The 14,998-nt window shown below is 44.8% G+C and overlaps 4 protein-coding genes across 16 annotated transcripts in view; 2 read left to right on the forward strand and 2 right to left on the reverse strand.

The window, feature by feature from the left end:
- NUP210L (nucleoporin 210 like) overlaps positions 1-1,821 on the reverse strand; it is a 160,761-nt gene extending 158,940 nt beyond the window's left edge. Inside the window, exon 1 of the mRNA XM_050752318.1 lies at positions 1,495-1,821. Within this exon, the coding sequence (XP_050608275.1) occupies positions 1,495-1,697 (203 nt within the window). The 5' untranslated portion in view covers positions 1,698-1,821. The remainder of the gene's footprint in view (positions 1-1,494) is intronic.
- The window catches only part of UBAP2L (ubiquitin associated protein 2 like), a 340,775-nt gene that overhangs the window by 211,394 nt on the left and 114,383 nt on the right, over positions 1-14,998 (forward strand). The window lies entirely within an intron of this gene.
- HAX1 (HCLS1 associated protein X-1) overlaps positions 1-14,998 on the forward strand; it is a 169,270-nt gene that overhangs the window by 35,489 nt on the left and 118,783 nt on the right. The gene's annotated exons all lie outside the window — the stretch shown is intronic.
- The window catches only part of TPM3 (tropomyosin 3), a 38,297-nt gene continuing 26,884 nt past the window's right edge, over positions 3,586-14,998 (reverse strand). For 8 of the 13 annotated variants that reach the window (XM_050755191.1, XM_050755194.1, XM_050755202.1 and 5 more), the window contains one exon: positions 3,586-4,939. In XM_050755191.1, the coding sequence (XP_050611148.1) occupies positions 4,857-4,939 (83 nt within the window). In that variant the 3' untranslated portion in view covers positions 3,586-4,856. Of the gene's footprint in view, positions 4,940-5,838; positions 6,274-14,998 lie in introns of those variants that run through there. The other 5 variants (XM_050755220.1, XM_050755169.1, XM_050755176.1 and 2 more) reach the window with 1 other exon arrangement.

The following is a 14,998-nucleotide window of genomic DNA, read 5'->3' on the forward strand; positions in this document are numbered from 1 at the left end:
GCAAACTGGAGTGCAGCAGAGCGATCTCAGCTCACTGCAACCTTCGCCTCCAGGGTTCAAGTGATTCTCCTGCCTCCGTCTCTCAAGTAGCTGAGATTACAGGTGCCTGCCATCATGCCCGGCTAATTTTTGTATTTTTAGTAGGGACGGGCTTTCATCATGTTGGCCAGGCTGGTCTTGAACTCCTGACTTCAAGCGATCCACCTGCCTCGGCCTCCCAAAGTGCTGGGATTACACGCGTGAGCCACAGTACCCCGCTGAATGTTTTTATTTTAAATAGATACAGGATCTCACTATGTTGATCAGGCTGGTCTCAAACTCCTGGCCTCAAGTAATCCTACTACCTTGGCCTCCCTAAGTGCTGGGATTACAGACGTGAGCCACCATGCCTGGCCTCATTAATATTTTTGGAGCGATAGAAGAAATGGCTTTCAATGCTGGAAAGATGCCTTGCATCACCCTCACAGTCAGGAAACACACACATCACACTGGATCATCTTACAAGCCCACTTTCCTTCTACTTCCTCATACAATGAGAGGTGAATTTACACTCTGAACGAACCTCATTACTTAGGAGATGGCAAAGGGGTATCTACTCCATCTAGGATGAATGCACTGGCATCCTGAAGCTCACTTCAGTTAGGTTCTCTCACACCTTAGGCAACCACATAACCCATCATTGGGTCCTCTCACACCAGAAAATCATGTCTCTTCACCTTCAGTCAGGAAGTCATTATCCCGGAGTTGTGTGTACCCCCTGTCCTCACACTTCAAGTGGGTACCCTTTTATAAATGGGGCAATTTTGATAATACAGACAGATCTTATCTCCACCCACGATGAATCTTCTCACATTCCCATAAGTTTACACTTCATAGTCTCTGGGCCTCACTTTCCTCGTCTGTGAAATGGGAGTAATAGTACTTACTTCACAAGACTGTAAAAAGCAAATGAGTTAATACTTGCAAAGTGCTTAGTTAACCCCCAATACTTGGCTGTTGTGTTTTAAGTCCTTCTCACATTGAATGGCTCATCTATAGTTAGTGGGGACCCTTCGCACCCCAAGTTTTCCTGTTTCTATAGAAATTTCCTCAGACATGGGGAACTTCCTCTTACTCTAGTTGTTTACATTGTAAGTCATCAGTACCTGTTGCCTCCAACACTGGGCTTCCCTTTACCCTGACGGCTGCTCCTAGTGACCACCCCTTCCCAACACACAGAGAAAAGTCCAGTCCCACATCCCAAGAATTCCTCACACGTCTGGAAGATCGTCACACAGCTGGAAACACAGCTGGAGGATATACCACATGAGTAGGACACGCCACGCCCAAGAGTCTGCTCCTCGCCACCTTCACTGACATCACACTCTCCTTCCCTACTGGCTAGGCCCCTTCACGTGGCCCCACACGGTTTCCCTGTGGGATCTTACAGAGGGAACCCCTCTCACCCTTACTGGATGGTGAGGGTGCATATCTTTGTCACCCACCACCGCTCACCAAGTGTAGCAGCCCCGCTGCGCCTCCAGCAGGAAAGGCACCCGGCCTGGCTCTCGGCCGAAGGGTAGCAACACCTGTGGCACGTTAAGTTTGTTGGCCAGGGTCCCAAGCAAAACCAGAAACAACAACAGGAGGCGGTGTAGGGGCAAGAAGAAAAAGAGCTTGAAGCCTCGGCAGCTTGATGACGCCGGAGAGCCAGTCATGGCGACTGCCAGGTTTCGGGTTCCCAGCGCTCAACTACAGCCGCGCTCACAGCTCCATCAGCCAATCCACAGGCGTGACGTCAGCAGAGGGGGATGGGACCTGCTTCTTGCTCGGAAGTGTGGGCATTTTTAAGCGCAGCCCTGCCGGGCGCGGTGGCTCACACCTGTAATCCTAGCACTTTGGGAGGCCGAGGCGGGCGGATCACGAGGTCAGGAAATCGAGACCATCCTGGTGAAACCCCATCTCTACTGAAAACACAAAAAAATTAGCCGGGCGCGGTGGTGGGCGCCTGTGGTCCCAGCTTCTAGGGAGGCTGAGGCAGGATAATGGCGTTAACCCAGGAGGCGGCGGAGCTTGCAGTGAGCAGAGATCCCGTCACTGCACTCCAGCCTGGGCGACAGAGCGAGAGTCCATCTCAAAAAATAAAAAAATAAATGCAGTCCTTCAGCAAGCCAATATAATGGAAACTTTTGGCACAAACCCAGCTAAAACACCTCAAACTCTCTTAAAGGTCTTTCCTAAATACTGGATGGCAGACCTTTTTAACAGTAAGGAACAAGCAGAAAAGTCTTAAAAAACTTTTAATTTCTTCCAGTTCAATTTCTTGTTGCACACCGTTTATCTTAACACTACACCCTCCACCAGACAAAAACTTTTTGCAATGATTTCCAGTCAGCATTGGTCTATGCCTATAAACGGAAAATTGTGCAGTCTCTGGGATAAACAGCTCGACTTTGTCAAGGGAACTGTGTATTTTTACTAGAAGTCAGATTCACGTCCAGCATTCAGGCCAGAATGCAGGAAATGCCAGACACTGGCGTCTCAAAGGCAGCTTTGAAAGTTATCCACTCACAAAGCCGGCCTCTAAGCAAATCCTCTGAGAGCACTTCTTGTTAACTTGTTTTCTCCAAATACCCAAACAGAATATAAACTCAAAGGCTGTTTCAGTACAGTTGGTTAAAACCATACATTTATAGTAGTGATCAGCATTATACATTAAGGAGCATAATAAATCCAGTTTATAAGGATTAATATGGTTGTGAAGGAAAATGTATAGTTCAGCCTGAGATGTCTGTTAACCTATAAAAGACCCAGCACATTAAGTGTTCTTTCTTATCTCCATTTTACAGATGAGGAAAATAAACATTTTCTCTATATTAAATCCTGTTGCTCCGGCTGGGCGCGGTGGCTCACGCCTGTAATACCAGCATTTTGGGAGGCCGAAGCAGGTGGATCACCTGAAGGTCAGGAGTTCGAGACCAGCCTGGCCAATATGGTGAAACCCTGTCTCTACTTAAAATATAAAAAATTAGGCCGGGCGCGGTGGCTCAAGCCTGTAATCCTAGCACTTTGGGAGGCTGAGACGGGCGGATCACGAGGTCAGGAGATTGAGACCATCCTGGCTAACCCCGTGAAACCCCATCTCTACTAAAAAATACAAAAAACTAGCCGGGCGAGGTGGTGGGCGCCTGCAGTCCCAGCTACTCGGGAGGCTGAGGCAGGAGAATGGCGTAAACCCGGGAGGCGGAGTTTGCAGTGAGCTGAGATCCGGCCACTGCACTCCAGCCTGGGCGACAGAGCAAGACTCTGTCTCAAAAAAAAAAATTAGCCGGGCATGGTGGTGGGTGCCTGTAATCCCAGCTACTCGGGAGGCTGAGGCAGAATCTCTTGAACCCAGGAGGCAGAGGCTGCAGTGAGCTGAGATTGAGCCATTACACTCCAGCCCGGGCAAGAAGAAAGAAACTTCGTCTCAAAAATAATAATAATAGTAAATAATAACTTCTGTTGCTACCACCCACAAAGATGCGATTTTTAACCCAAACCTCATAGCTTCTGTGGAGAAAGCACATTGAGTTTTAATAAAGAAAAGTCAAATAGGTCTGAGGGTTGGAGGGACTGGTTCTTTATTTCAAAAAGACACTTGTCAATATTCAGTATCAAAACAGTTGCACTATTGATTTCTCTTTCTCCCAATCGGCCCCAAGGAGACCACATCAAAGGAGAGTAACATTTTAAGCCAATAAGCTGCAGGATGTACACCTAAACAGACCTCCTAGAAACCTTACCAGAAAATGGGGACTGGGTAGGGAAAGAAATTTTAAAAGATCAACAAACTGCCAGCCCACAGACTGCAGAGGCTGTCACAGCCAGATGGGGTGGCCAGGGTGCCACAAACCCAAAGAAGCAAAGTTTCAAAATAATATAAAAGTTAAAAAATTTTGTACATAAGCTATTCAAGATTTCTCCAGCACTGACTGATACAAAGCACAATGAGATGGCACTTCTAGAGACAGCAGCTTCAAACCCAGAAAAGGGTAATGAGATGAGTTTCACATGGCTAAATCAGTGGCAAAAACACAATCTTCTTTCTTTCTTTCAAGGAGGCAGGAAAGCAATTAAGTGGTCACCTCAACGTAAGGGGGACATGATCCTTTCTGTTAAGCAGTTGGGAGGGGTAGAGATGGGACAAAATTTTGGTCTCAGAGGTCTTACCATCTTAATTTGGTCACTTCTAATGAAAAAAATAAAAATAGAAATAACATTATCCAAAGATATCTTAAAGCTGAAAACTTGAACAGCACATTTTTTGTTTTTGTTGTTTGGCTAACTCCTCCTGGAATCACCTTTCTGGTTTAGCTAGTACTTTGTACAGAGCAATGAGGTTTCCCATAGTGGAGTCTCCCTGGGCTCTGTTTGGCTCTCAGTAAGGCAGGCCTATACCTCTTCCTCTCCTCTATGGAGAAGGGAATATGCACTAAGGTGAAAAGTCACCTTCCAAAAGTGAGAAAGGGATTCGATTGCTGCTTCAGGGCTGTGGAATTATTTGGAATGTTTTACAAATGTTTGCTACAAAACAACAAAAAGGTAATTACAAAATGTGTACATCACAACATGCTTTTTAAAGACATTATGCATTGTGCTCACATTCCCTTAAATGTTGTTTCCAAAGGTGCTCAGCCTCTAGCCCAGCTGGAATGTCCGGGTAGAGGCAGAGACAGTTTGGCGAAAAAGACACAGGGAAGGAGGGGGCGGCGAAAGGAGAAAGCAGCCTTCCAGTTAAAGATCAGCCCTCAGTTAAAGGTCAGCTTCCGGCAGGCTGGCCTCAGGCGGAGTCTGGGTCAGAGGGAGGAGCAGCAGCAGGGTGGGACTGGGGCGTTCTACATCTCATTCAGGTCAAGCAGAGTCTGGTCCAGCATCCTTTGTGTACAGAGGTGCTCCTCTTTGGTGCATTTCAGTTTATCTAATGGGGGTAAAGAAAAGAAGTTACAAAAACTAGAAGTAAATTTCAAGGTCCACCTGCTCTTTGAGACTTGCTCCTGTTGCAGAAAAGCTGCGGACTAATAAGGCAGCTGCTTTCTCAGCCACAGAAGTGAGCTATTACATCATCCAGTTTTGTAGGGCCTTTGGCTTGCCTACTGAAGTTGTAGGTGTTGCTGCACTTCCTGGGTGAGGGAGTTAGGGCCCTTATCAGCCATTTCCTCTCCCTCCCACACCCAACCAACACTTTCAGCTTTCAGTCAATGAAAGAGCAAGCCTTAAGCATCAGCCATCCACTTTTCCAGGTTTTGCCCACATAACAATACCCTCTTGAAATGGTTCACTGGAGTTTGAACATTGCAAACAACAGAAACATCAGAATCTCAGATTATAAAGAGCACAGGAAGATCCTCATGCACTACATGTTTTTTCGAAAAAGTAGAGGCCAAAGTAGTAACTGATGGGATAAATAAAAGGGCGCTCACAGTTAAGACAAATAATCTCTAAAGAAAACAAAGCCAAGAATACTACTGAAACAAGTAGTTGTAAGCAAACCTTGAGATTGCTGCAGAGCTACTGAACAGAACTAGCTTGTGACAGTTACTTGAAATTAAACATAAAACCAGAAAAAGGAAGCAAAGGGGAAAATGTCAGGAAGAAAATCAGTAGCTGAACATTAAGGAGAATCTAATCTGTCTAGCAATCAAACCACTCTGAGTGCTCTAAAGAGGTGAGGAAAATACTCAAATCTTCAACTCAGAGAAGGTGATGGCAACACAGACCCATATTCATATCCCACAACTTTTCTTTCACTTCCCTTTTTTCCACCCAGTCAGAAGGACCCATCCCTGGGCCTGCAGATGAAGCAGTTACAACAACTTGTCAAGTCAGTCCTTTTATTGTTAGAAATATCCATGCAAGGGAACATATCCTACAGTCAGTGCACAAGTGAAAGAGCAGCAAATAAGGGTGGAAAACAAAATTCTCGAAAGTTTTCTCACTATAATATCTCAGGCCCCTCCCTTCTTCACCCATAATCTCTTCTAAAGGGACAAAAACTTCACAATGGTCAACTTTACAATGCTGTTGATTTCAACATTCTAACTGCCCCACTTAAAATGCAATTTGCTCAGGGCAAAATAATAACTTTTAAAAAGACAATCAGCTTTTTGTTGGGGTCCAGGTCAGTGGTGTGAGCTGTAAGCTCAGTTTAATGGGCATCAGTGAGCCCTGCCCATCAGTCACACAGATCATGCAGCGTTAGCTTCAGCTCATTAGAAAGCAGGCGGTTTCGCTCAAGTTGGCTGTAGAGACGCTCTGCAGCAGCAACGGAGAGGAGGGGAACACAAGAAAAGGAGAGGAAAAGAGGAGGAGAAAGAGAAAAAGGGAAAGTTAGTAGAGTACCAGAAGTAAATTATGAGTCTTTCAACTAGCTGGTATATATAACATGCATCTGTAAGGCAGGGTGGATGCAAGGAGGATTCAGATAGAGGGCAGTAAGAGTCAGTCAGTTGGTGGAAAGACCAACAGAGGAAATTCAGACTGACGAGTTGGTAGGACAACATTTTGAGGGAGAAAAAATACTTTCTTCACAATATTTATTCCCTGGGTTGAGAAACTGAAATAAGGGAAATGGCAAAGGAAGGAATATAGTTGGCTTTGAAGAAATGTGTTCACAATAATCAGGGTTTGAAAGGAACAGAAGTGAACAGCTGAACGTTCTTCTGTGAAAGCATTCAAAACAGCATTATAAATGGTAGACTGGGATAAATATCCCCACACTCATTCACTCCTATACTTTCTAATGCTTCTTGTTACAGATATTGTGAGATAGACCCATTTCAGAGGACTAGTCAATAAATATTCAATTTCTTCTTCTTCTTTAAAAGAACCCCAAACCTGTCAGAGTCAACAAATAGTGTGCCTAGTCCCAGGGAAGGCAAATTACTGGTATAAGTTAATCAAGACTATCCTGTTGTTTTTCAGCCTCCCTTGCAGCTAGGGGTGATCATATGATCCAGTTTTAACCAATAAGATGTAGAAAGATAGTCTGCTGGGGGCTTCTGGGAAAACTTTAGCTTTCCCTCTTGCCTTCAACATGGATGTGATGACTAGAGTTGCATATTTCAATCTTAAGAGAAAAGACCAAGAGAATCACAGAAAGCCCAGCTACAACAGGCCACAGTTGCTCATGGCTAGATATATGTGATTAAAAAACAAATCCCGTATTTATTTAAGCTACTAGTAAGTTGTTTCCTTTTTTCACAAAGTCAGGCTAAAGGACAATTTAGCAAGCATTCCTGATACAAGCAGATAAGTGCTCAAATCTAATGAGTTTATCTGGATTTTCTATTTGAAGCACACTTTAAAGAGATAGTGGGATATGGAAGATTCAAATCCATCTGACCAGCACAGGGATAATACAAGTTTGGGGACAGGAAAACCAAACTCTTCCTGGTATACTCCTAGCATCAACCTCTGAAATTCATAATTAAGTTTCTCCCTACATTTTACAGCCCGTTTCAAAACGGTCTCAGGACCTTGATAGGAAAAAGATACTTTTCTGTCCTAAAATCATCTGCATATGTGAGCATTGCTCAGGCACCCTGCCTTCTGGGCTGAGGCTTTCCCCAGATTGACCAGGAAGCTAGAGACCAGTATGGTACCAGTAATACTTGCCACTTTATGTACACTATCAAAACAGAAAGCATACATGTATAAAAAGCCTGGGAGAGAATGACTAAAAATAACAGCTGTATTAAAGAGCAGAATCAGGGTGAACCTTTAAAAGTTGCACTTCCCATTAAACCAATGGTTCTCAATAGGAGTGGTATTGTGTACTCTTCTCTCTGAGGGGAGATTTTGAGTATGTGTGGGAGGTTTTGATATCACAATGACTAGAAGGCCCATACAGGTATCTGTTGGGCAGGGGACAGCAATACACAGGATTGTTCTGTACATCAACAGAACTGTCCTACTCTAAATGACAAACGTTCACCATTGAGAAACACTATACAGGCTGAGAACCCAAATCTGAAAGTCCAAAATCCAAAATGCTCCAAAATCTGAAACTTTTGAATGCCAACATGATGCTCAAAGAAAATGCTCATTGGAGTATTCTGGATTTTACATACACATATGGGGGGGTGTGTGTGTGTGTGTGTGTGTGTGTGTATATATATATATATTAGAGACAGGGTCTTTGTGGTGACTCTTCATAGACCTAATCATAGTGCACAACAGCCCTGAACTCCTAGGGCTCAAGCACACCCCCTGCTTCAGTCTCCTGAGTAGCAGGAACTATAGGTGTGCATCACCATGCCTGGTATAAATTTCTGATTTTCGAATTTAGGATGCTCAACTGGTAAGTATAATACAAATATTAAAAAAAAAAAAAAAAAAAAAAAAAAAAAAAGCAAAAATCTGAAACACTTCTGGCCCCAAGCATTTTGAATAAGGGATACTCAAAACTGTATTTTTTTTTTTTTTTTTTTTTTTTTTTTTGAGACGGAGTCTCCCTCTGTCACCCAGGCTGGAGTGCTGTGGCCGGATCTCGGCTCACTGCAAGCTCCGCCTCGCAGGTTCCCGCCATTCTCCTTCCTCAGCCTCCCGAGTAGCCGGGACTACAGGCGCCCGCCACCTCGCCCGGCTAGTTTTTTGTATTTTTTAGTAGACACGGGGTTTCTACCGTGTTAGCCAGGATGGTCTCGATCTCCTGACCTCGTGATCCGCCCGTCTCAGCCTCCCAAAGTGCTGGGATTACAGGCTTGAGCCACCGCGCCCGGCCTCAAAACTGTATTAACAGTGTATAAGCTTCATGAGGCCTGGGATTGGACCAGTCTTATTCACTGGGGCATCCTTGTCAAAATAACAGGTGTTGAAATTTGTGAACTAATCTCTCAAACTTCCTGTGATGTTACATTACATAAAAAACTCATGAACAGCCTGAACTTAGATAATACCTATAACCAAGTTAGTTTGTGTGATTCTCACTTGGGAAAGAAGGATGTTATCAGGATCTTTTTTTTTTTTTTTTTTTTTTTGAGACGGAGTTTCACTCTTGTTGCCCAGGTTGGAGTGCAAAGGTGCGATTTTGGCTCACTGCAACCTCCGCCTCCCAGGTTCAAGCAATTCTCCTGTCTCAGCCTCCTGAGCAGCTGGGATTACAGGTGCCTGCCACCACGCCCAGCTAATTTTTGTATTTTTTTTTTAGTAGAGATGGGGTGTCACCATGTTGGCCAGGCTGGTCTTGAATTCCTGACCTCAGGTGATCTGCTCACCTCCCAAAGTGCTGGGATTACAGGCATGAGCCACCGCACTCAGCAGTGTTATCAGGATCTTTATCCCTCAAAGCAGCCTGGTCAATGAGAGTTCTGTTCTATTTAGGGAAGAAATAAAGAGACAGAGAAGGAGTGGGAGCATTTTATTGCCTGACTAAATCCCAGAAGACAGAGTTCCCCAGGAATTGCCTGAGGTCAGAAAGACAAATGCAGCTGTTCTCTCACTTTGAACTTAGCTTCTAACTCTGCTATCTCTAGTTATTAAAAATTAAGATCAGTACTAGCTCCTTAGTTAAAGTTGCTATACCTAATTAAGAAACAGCCCCCTGGCTGGGCGCAGTGGCTCAAGTCTGTAATCCCAGCACTTTGGGAGGCCGAGGCGGGTGCATCACGAGGTCAGGAGTTCGAGATCAGCCTGACTAACATGGTGAAACCTAGTCTCTACTAAAAACAGAAATTAGCCGGGCATGGTGGCGCACGCCTGTAATCCCAGCTATTCAGGAGGCTGAGGCAGGAGAATCACTTAAACCCGGCAGGTAGAGCTTGCAGTAAGCCGAGATCATGCTACTGGGCAACAGAGCGAGACTCCGTCTCAAAAAAAACAAAAAAAGGCCGGGCATCGTGGCTCACGCCTGTAATCCCAGCACTTTGGGAGGCTGAGGCGGGCAGATCATTTGAGGTCAGGAGTTCAAGACCAGCCTGGCCAACACGTGAAACCCCGTCTCTACAAAAATATAAAAATTAGACAGGCATGCTGGCACGTGCCTGTAATCCCAGCTACTTGGGAGGCTGAGGCAGGAGAATTGCTTGAACCTGGGAGGTAGAAGTTGCAGTGAGCCGAGATTATGCCACGGCACTCCAGCCTGGGTGACAGAGCGAGATTCCGTCTCAAGAAAACAAACAAACAAACAAACAAAAACCCATGGAGCTGGATAGTATTCAACCAATGCCACACTGAAAGGAAGAGCTTTGGTTGGGGCTAAGATAAAGCTGCCCAACAGAATAGGTCAGTTGCACCTATCAGATAACATGGGGTTACCACACCTTATTCCTCATCTCAATGATGGTAACAAGCAAGGGCAAAATGGGCCTGTGGTTCTTAGAAATTAAGAGGAGGGGTAACATTAAGGGGACAAATGTTTTACTCTGATGCTTGACTTCACCCCAATACTAGTCCAGGCTCAAGTAACACAGGATGGCTTCTGCAAGGATATTAAGACTTAAACAAAGGAATGAATTTAGCATTAGCACTAACTACATAGTACTTCATTGTTCACTTTGCTACCCCAGCTTGTGGGTCTCTATCCTTGCTCACACTAGTCATACCACAGGGAAAACAGGAGATACCATAGATCAGAGATCTTACTTTTCTCCCATTCTCTCTCTCTTATTTCCTCCTTCTTTTTTTTTTCTCCTGCCTCAGCCTCTCAAGTAGTTGGGACTACAGGCACGCGCCACCACACCCAGCTAATTTTTGTATTTTTAGTAGAGACGGGTTTTCACCATATTGGCCAGGATGGTTTTGATCTCCTGACCTTGTGATCTGCCCGCCTCAGCCTCCCAAAGTGTTGGGATTACAACGTGAGCCACCGCACTCGGTCTACTTCCTGCCTTTCTAAGAAGCCTTTCTTCATGTCAAAGCCAACTTCTTCTGCCCAGAATCTAAATATTTAGAAATGCGTTTTCCAACATAATAGCCACTAGCCACATGTAGCTAATTAAATTTAAATGAACTACAATGAAATACAATTAAATTTTAGCCCCTCAGCCACACTAGCCACGTTTTGAGTGCCACATGTGGCTAATGTACTAGACATCATTACCAAAAGTTCTGCTGGAAAACTCTGCTCTATATTGCCTATATAATCTTCTTCCTACCAATACACTCTTTTGCTCCTGAAAATGACTCCTCCTCTTGACTTCTTAACACTCAAAATGTACCCTCAAATTACTAAAGTATCAGTGAATGTCCCATTTTCAGTTATCTTCCTTCTCAGCCTCTCTGTTGAAGAACCACTAGAAACGATCCAACCCGGAACTTTTTAAAGAACTACTCATCCATCTTCTTTCCCTCCAATCAGTTCCATCTGGCTCCTCCTCTTACATAACATTTTCCTCATTGTTTAATTCTTTTTTTTATATTTGCAATTGTCCTTTATGGTTCTAATTTACCTCTATGGCATAAACTACCTGTACCCCATATGGATTCCCAACTCTCTTATGTCAGCCTCTCTGCCTCAAGCCCTAGAATTTTGTTTTTACCTAGATACCTGCCAGATTGTCAGCCGTATCTTCTTATCCTTCCCCCAGCTCCCCAAACCAGGACAACACGATCTCCTTACATCTTTAACCCTACCATTTTCCTACTCTCTTTTTTTGGGAGGTCTCATTCTGTCACCCAGGATGGAGTGCAGCAGTACGATCATAGCTCACTGCAGCCTCAGACTCCTGGGCTCAAAGGATTCTCTGGCTTCAGCCCTCCAGGTAGATAGGACTACAGGCACGCACCACCATGTTTGGCTAAGTTTTTACAATATTTTGTAGAGACAGGGTCTCACTTTGTTGCCAGGCTGGTCTCGAACTCCTGGACTCAAGGAATCTTCTCACCTCAGCCTCCCAAAATGCTGGGATTACAGGCATGAGCCTGCACCTGGCTCATTTTCCTACTCTAAAACCAGTCATCCTCACATCATGACTGTCTTTTCCTCCTCACATCAAGTGGCCAGGCCTTTCACAATGCCTGTCTTTATTTAGCGCAATCTCTCCTGCCACTACTGTAGCTCAGACCCTGATTATTCTCTCCTAGAAAACTGAATTAACCTAACCCAATTTTTTCCAAAGTGTGGTACATTCACTGCTATAGTTACTTTAATGTGATTAGGAAAAAACACTAACATATCAAACCTTTGATTTTAAAATAGAATTGTGTCAAGTAAGAATAAAATGCCGGGCTCGGTGGCTCAAGCCTGTAATCCCAGCACTTTGGGAGGCCGAGACGGGCAGATCACGAGGTCAGGAGATCGAGACCATCCTGGCTAACACGGTGAAACCCCACGTCTACTAAAAAAAAAAAAAAAAAAAAAAAAACCAGCCGGGTGAGGTGGCAGGCGCCTGTACTCCCAGCTACTCGGAAGGCTGAGGCAGGAGAATGCCATGAACCCGGGAGGCGGAGCTTGCAGTGAGCCGAGATCGCGCCACTGCACTCCAGCCTGGGAGACAGAGCGAGACTCCGTCTCAAAAAAAAAAGAATAAAATAAATTTGGAAATGAGTAGATCTGATCTACTCAACGTAGGCAGCAGTGGATATGGAAAAAGCCATCAAAAATGGTAACGTTAATGGCTGAAATGTGGGAAACACAATGTTAGTGAATCACTTTGCTAATCTGCAAATTCGTTACCAAATTAACTCTACTTATATGCTATTCGGATCACAGCATATTCCTGTTCAAACTCTCCAGTGGCATCCCCATTACCTCCCAAGTAAAATAACTCCTCAGCCTGATTTTAACACACAACCCTGTCCCCTACTCTGTCTACATCTAACTTTATAGCTATTGTGGCCTTCTCATCTCTATCAATGCCTTTATTATTTTGTTTCTCTTTAAATGGAATGCTCAGGCCAGGTGCAGTGGCTCATGCCTGTAATCCCAACACTTTGGGAGGCTGAGGCGGGCAGATCACTTGAGGTCAGGAGTTCGCAACCAGCCTGGCCAACATGCTGAAACCCCATCCTTACTAAAAATACAAAAATCAGCTGGGCATGGTGGCCGGTACCTGTAATCACAGCTACTCGGGAAGCTGAGGCAGGAGAATCGCTTGAACTCAGGAGGCGGAGGTTGCAGTGAGCCAAGATCTCACCACTGCACTCCATCCAGCCTGGGTGACAGAGCGAGACTCCATCTTAAAAAGAGAAACATAAATAAATAAATAAATGGAATGCTCAATATTCACTATCACATGACCCAATTCTGCTTATCAAAAATCCACTTTTGGAACCCAATAAAAATGAATATGCAAGTTTAACATGTTGGTCGGGCGCAGTGGCTCACGCCTGTAATTCCAGCACTTTGGGAGGCTGAAGTGGGTGGATCACTTGAGGTCAGGAGTTTGAGACCAGCCTGGCCAACATGGTGAAACCTCACCTCTACTAATAATACAAAAATTAGCTGGGTGTGGTGACAGGTGCTTATAATCCCAGCTACTCGGGAGGCTGAGGTGGGAGAACTGCTTGAACCCGGGAGGCAGAGGTTGCAGTGAGCTGAGATCATGCCACTGAACTCCAGCCTCGGTGACAAGACTCAAACTCCATCTCCAAAAACAAAACAAAACAAAAAAAAAAAGTTTTAACATGTTTATGAAATACCTATTACATGCCTTCTTCCATGAGTTTTTCTAATTCATCCCCACTAGGATCAATCTCTTCCCCTCTACTCAACTCCCATAACACTATTATTTGTGGCACTCATAACACAGTATCTGTAGCTTTATGTATGTTCTCTCTCCTAGTAGATTCTAAGCAACTTGAGAGTAGGAATGGTGCCTCCATCTTTATTTCTGTCTCCATCTTAATATCCTATACCTAGAAGATACCAGGAAGTGTCAGCTGAATAAATGAAATCTGAACCTTAATCTCAAAGGCTATGCAGCAGTAAGAAATGGAATGCACAAAAAGAAACCTGAATTTGATATGAGACTTAAAGTTTTAGATTAAGGAAAACTTCCCTGCCTGATTATATCTGTTTAAAAGAAGAGCAAAAGTAATTTTAACAGATGGAATCTCGCTGTGTTGCCCAGGCTGGAGTACTACAGTGGCTATTTACAGGTGCAGTCCCACTACTGATCAGCACAGGAATTTTGACCTGCTCCATTTCTGACCTGGGCCAGTTCACCCCTTCTTAGGCAACCTTGTTGTTCTCCACTCCCAGGAGGTCACCATAGTGATGCCAAATGTAGTAAGGACACCTGACCTGCATAGCACACTACAGTGCAGAACTCCTGGGCTCAAGCAATCCTCCTGCCTCAGTCTCCCAAGTAGCTACAGGTACTACAGGCACATGCCATTGCACCCAGCTAAAAGAAAAGCAAATTTTAAATACATACCCTGCTGGGAAACTAAAGTACTAAGTGAACAACACTTAGGTGCTTGGATTAATATAATTCACTATACTATTTTTTTTTTTTTTTTTTTGAGACGGAGTCTCGCTTTGTCGCCCAGGCTGGAGTGCAGTGGCCGGATCTCAGCTCACTGCAAGCTCCGCCTCCCGGGTTTACGCCATTCTCCTGCCTCAGCCTCCCGAGTAGCTGGGACTACAGGCGCCCACCACCTCGCCCGGCTAGTTTTTTGTATTTTTAGTAGAGACGGGGTTTCACCATATTAGCCAGGATGGTCTCGATCTCCTGACCTCGTGATCCGCCCGTCTCGGCCTCCCAAAGTGCTGGGATTACAGGCTTGAGCCACCGCGCCCGGCCAATTCACTATACTATTAAGAAATCTCTGCTGTGTAAATTGGAATGGGAATTCCTTTTTTTTGAGATGGAGTCTCACTCTGTCGCCCAGGCTGGAATGCAGTGGCACGATCTTGGCTCACTGCAACCTCCCCTCCCAGGTGCAAGCGATTCTACTACCTCAGCCTCCGGAGTAGCTGGAATTACAGGCACTCACCACCAAACCCAGATAATTTTTGTATTTTTAGTAGAGATGGGGTTTCACCATGTTGGCCAGGCTGGTCTCGAACTCATGACCTCAGGTGATCCACCCGCCC

This window comes from Macaca thibetana, chromosome 1 (assembly GCF_024542745.1).
Source record: "Macaca thibetana thibetana isolate TM-01 chromosome 1, ASM2454274v1, whole genome shotgun sequence".
In the NCBI taxonomy this organism is placed as follows: domain Eukaryota; kingdom Metazoa; phylum Chordata; class Mammalia; order Primates; family Cercopithecidae; genus Macaca; species Macaca thibetana.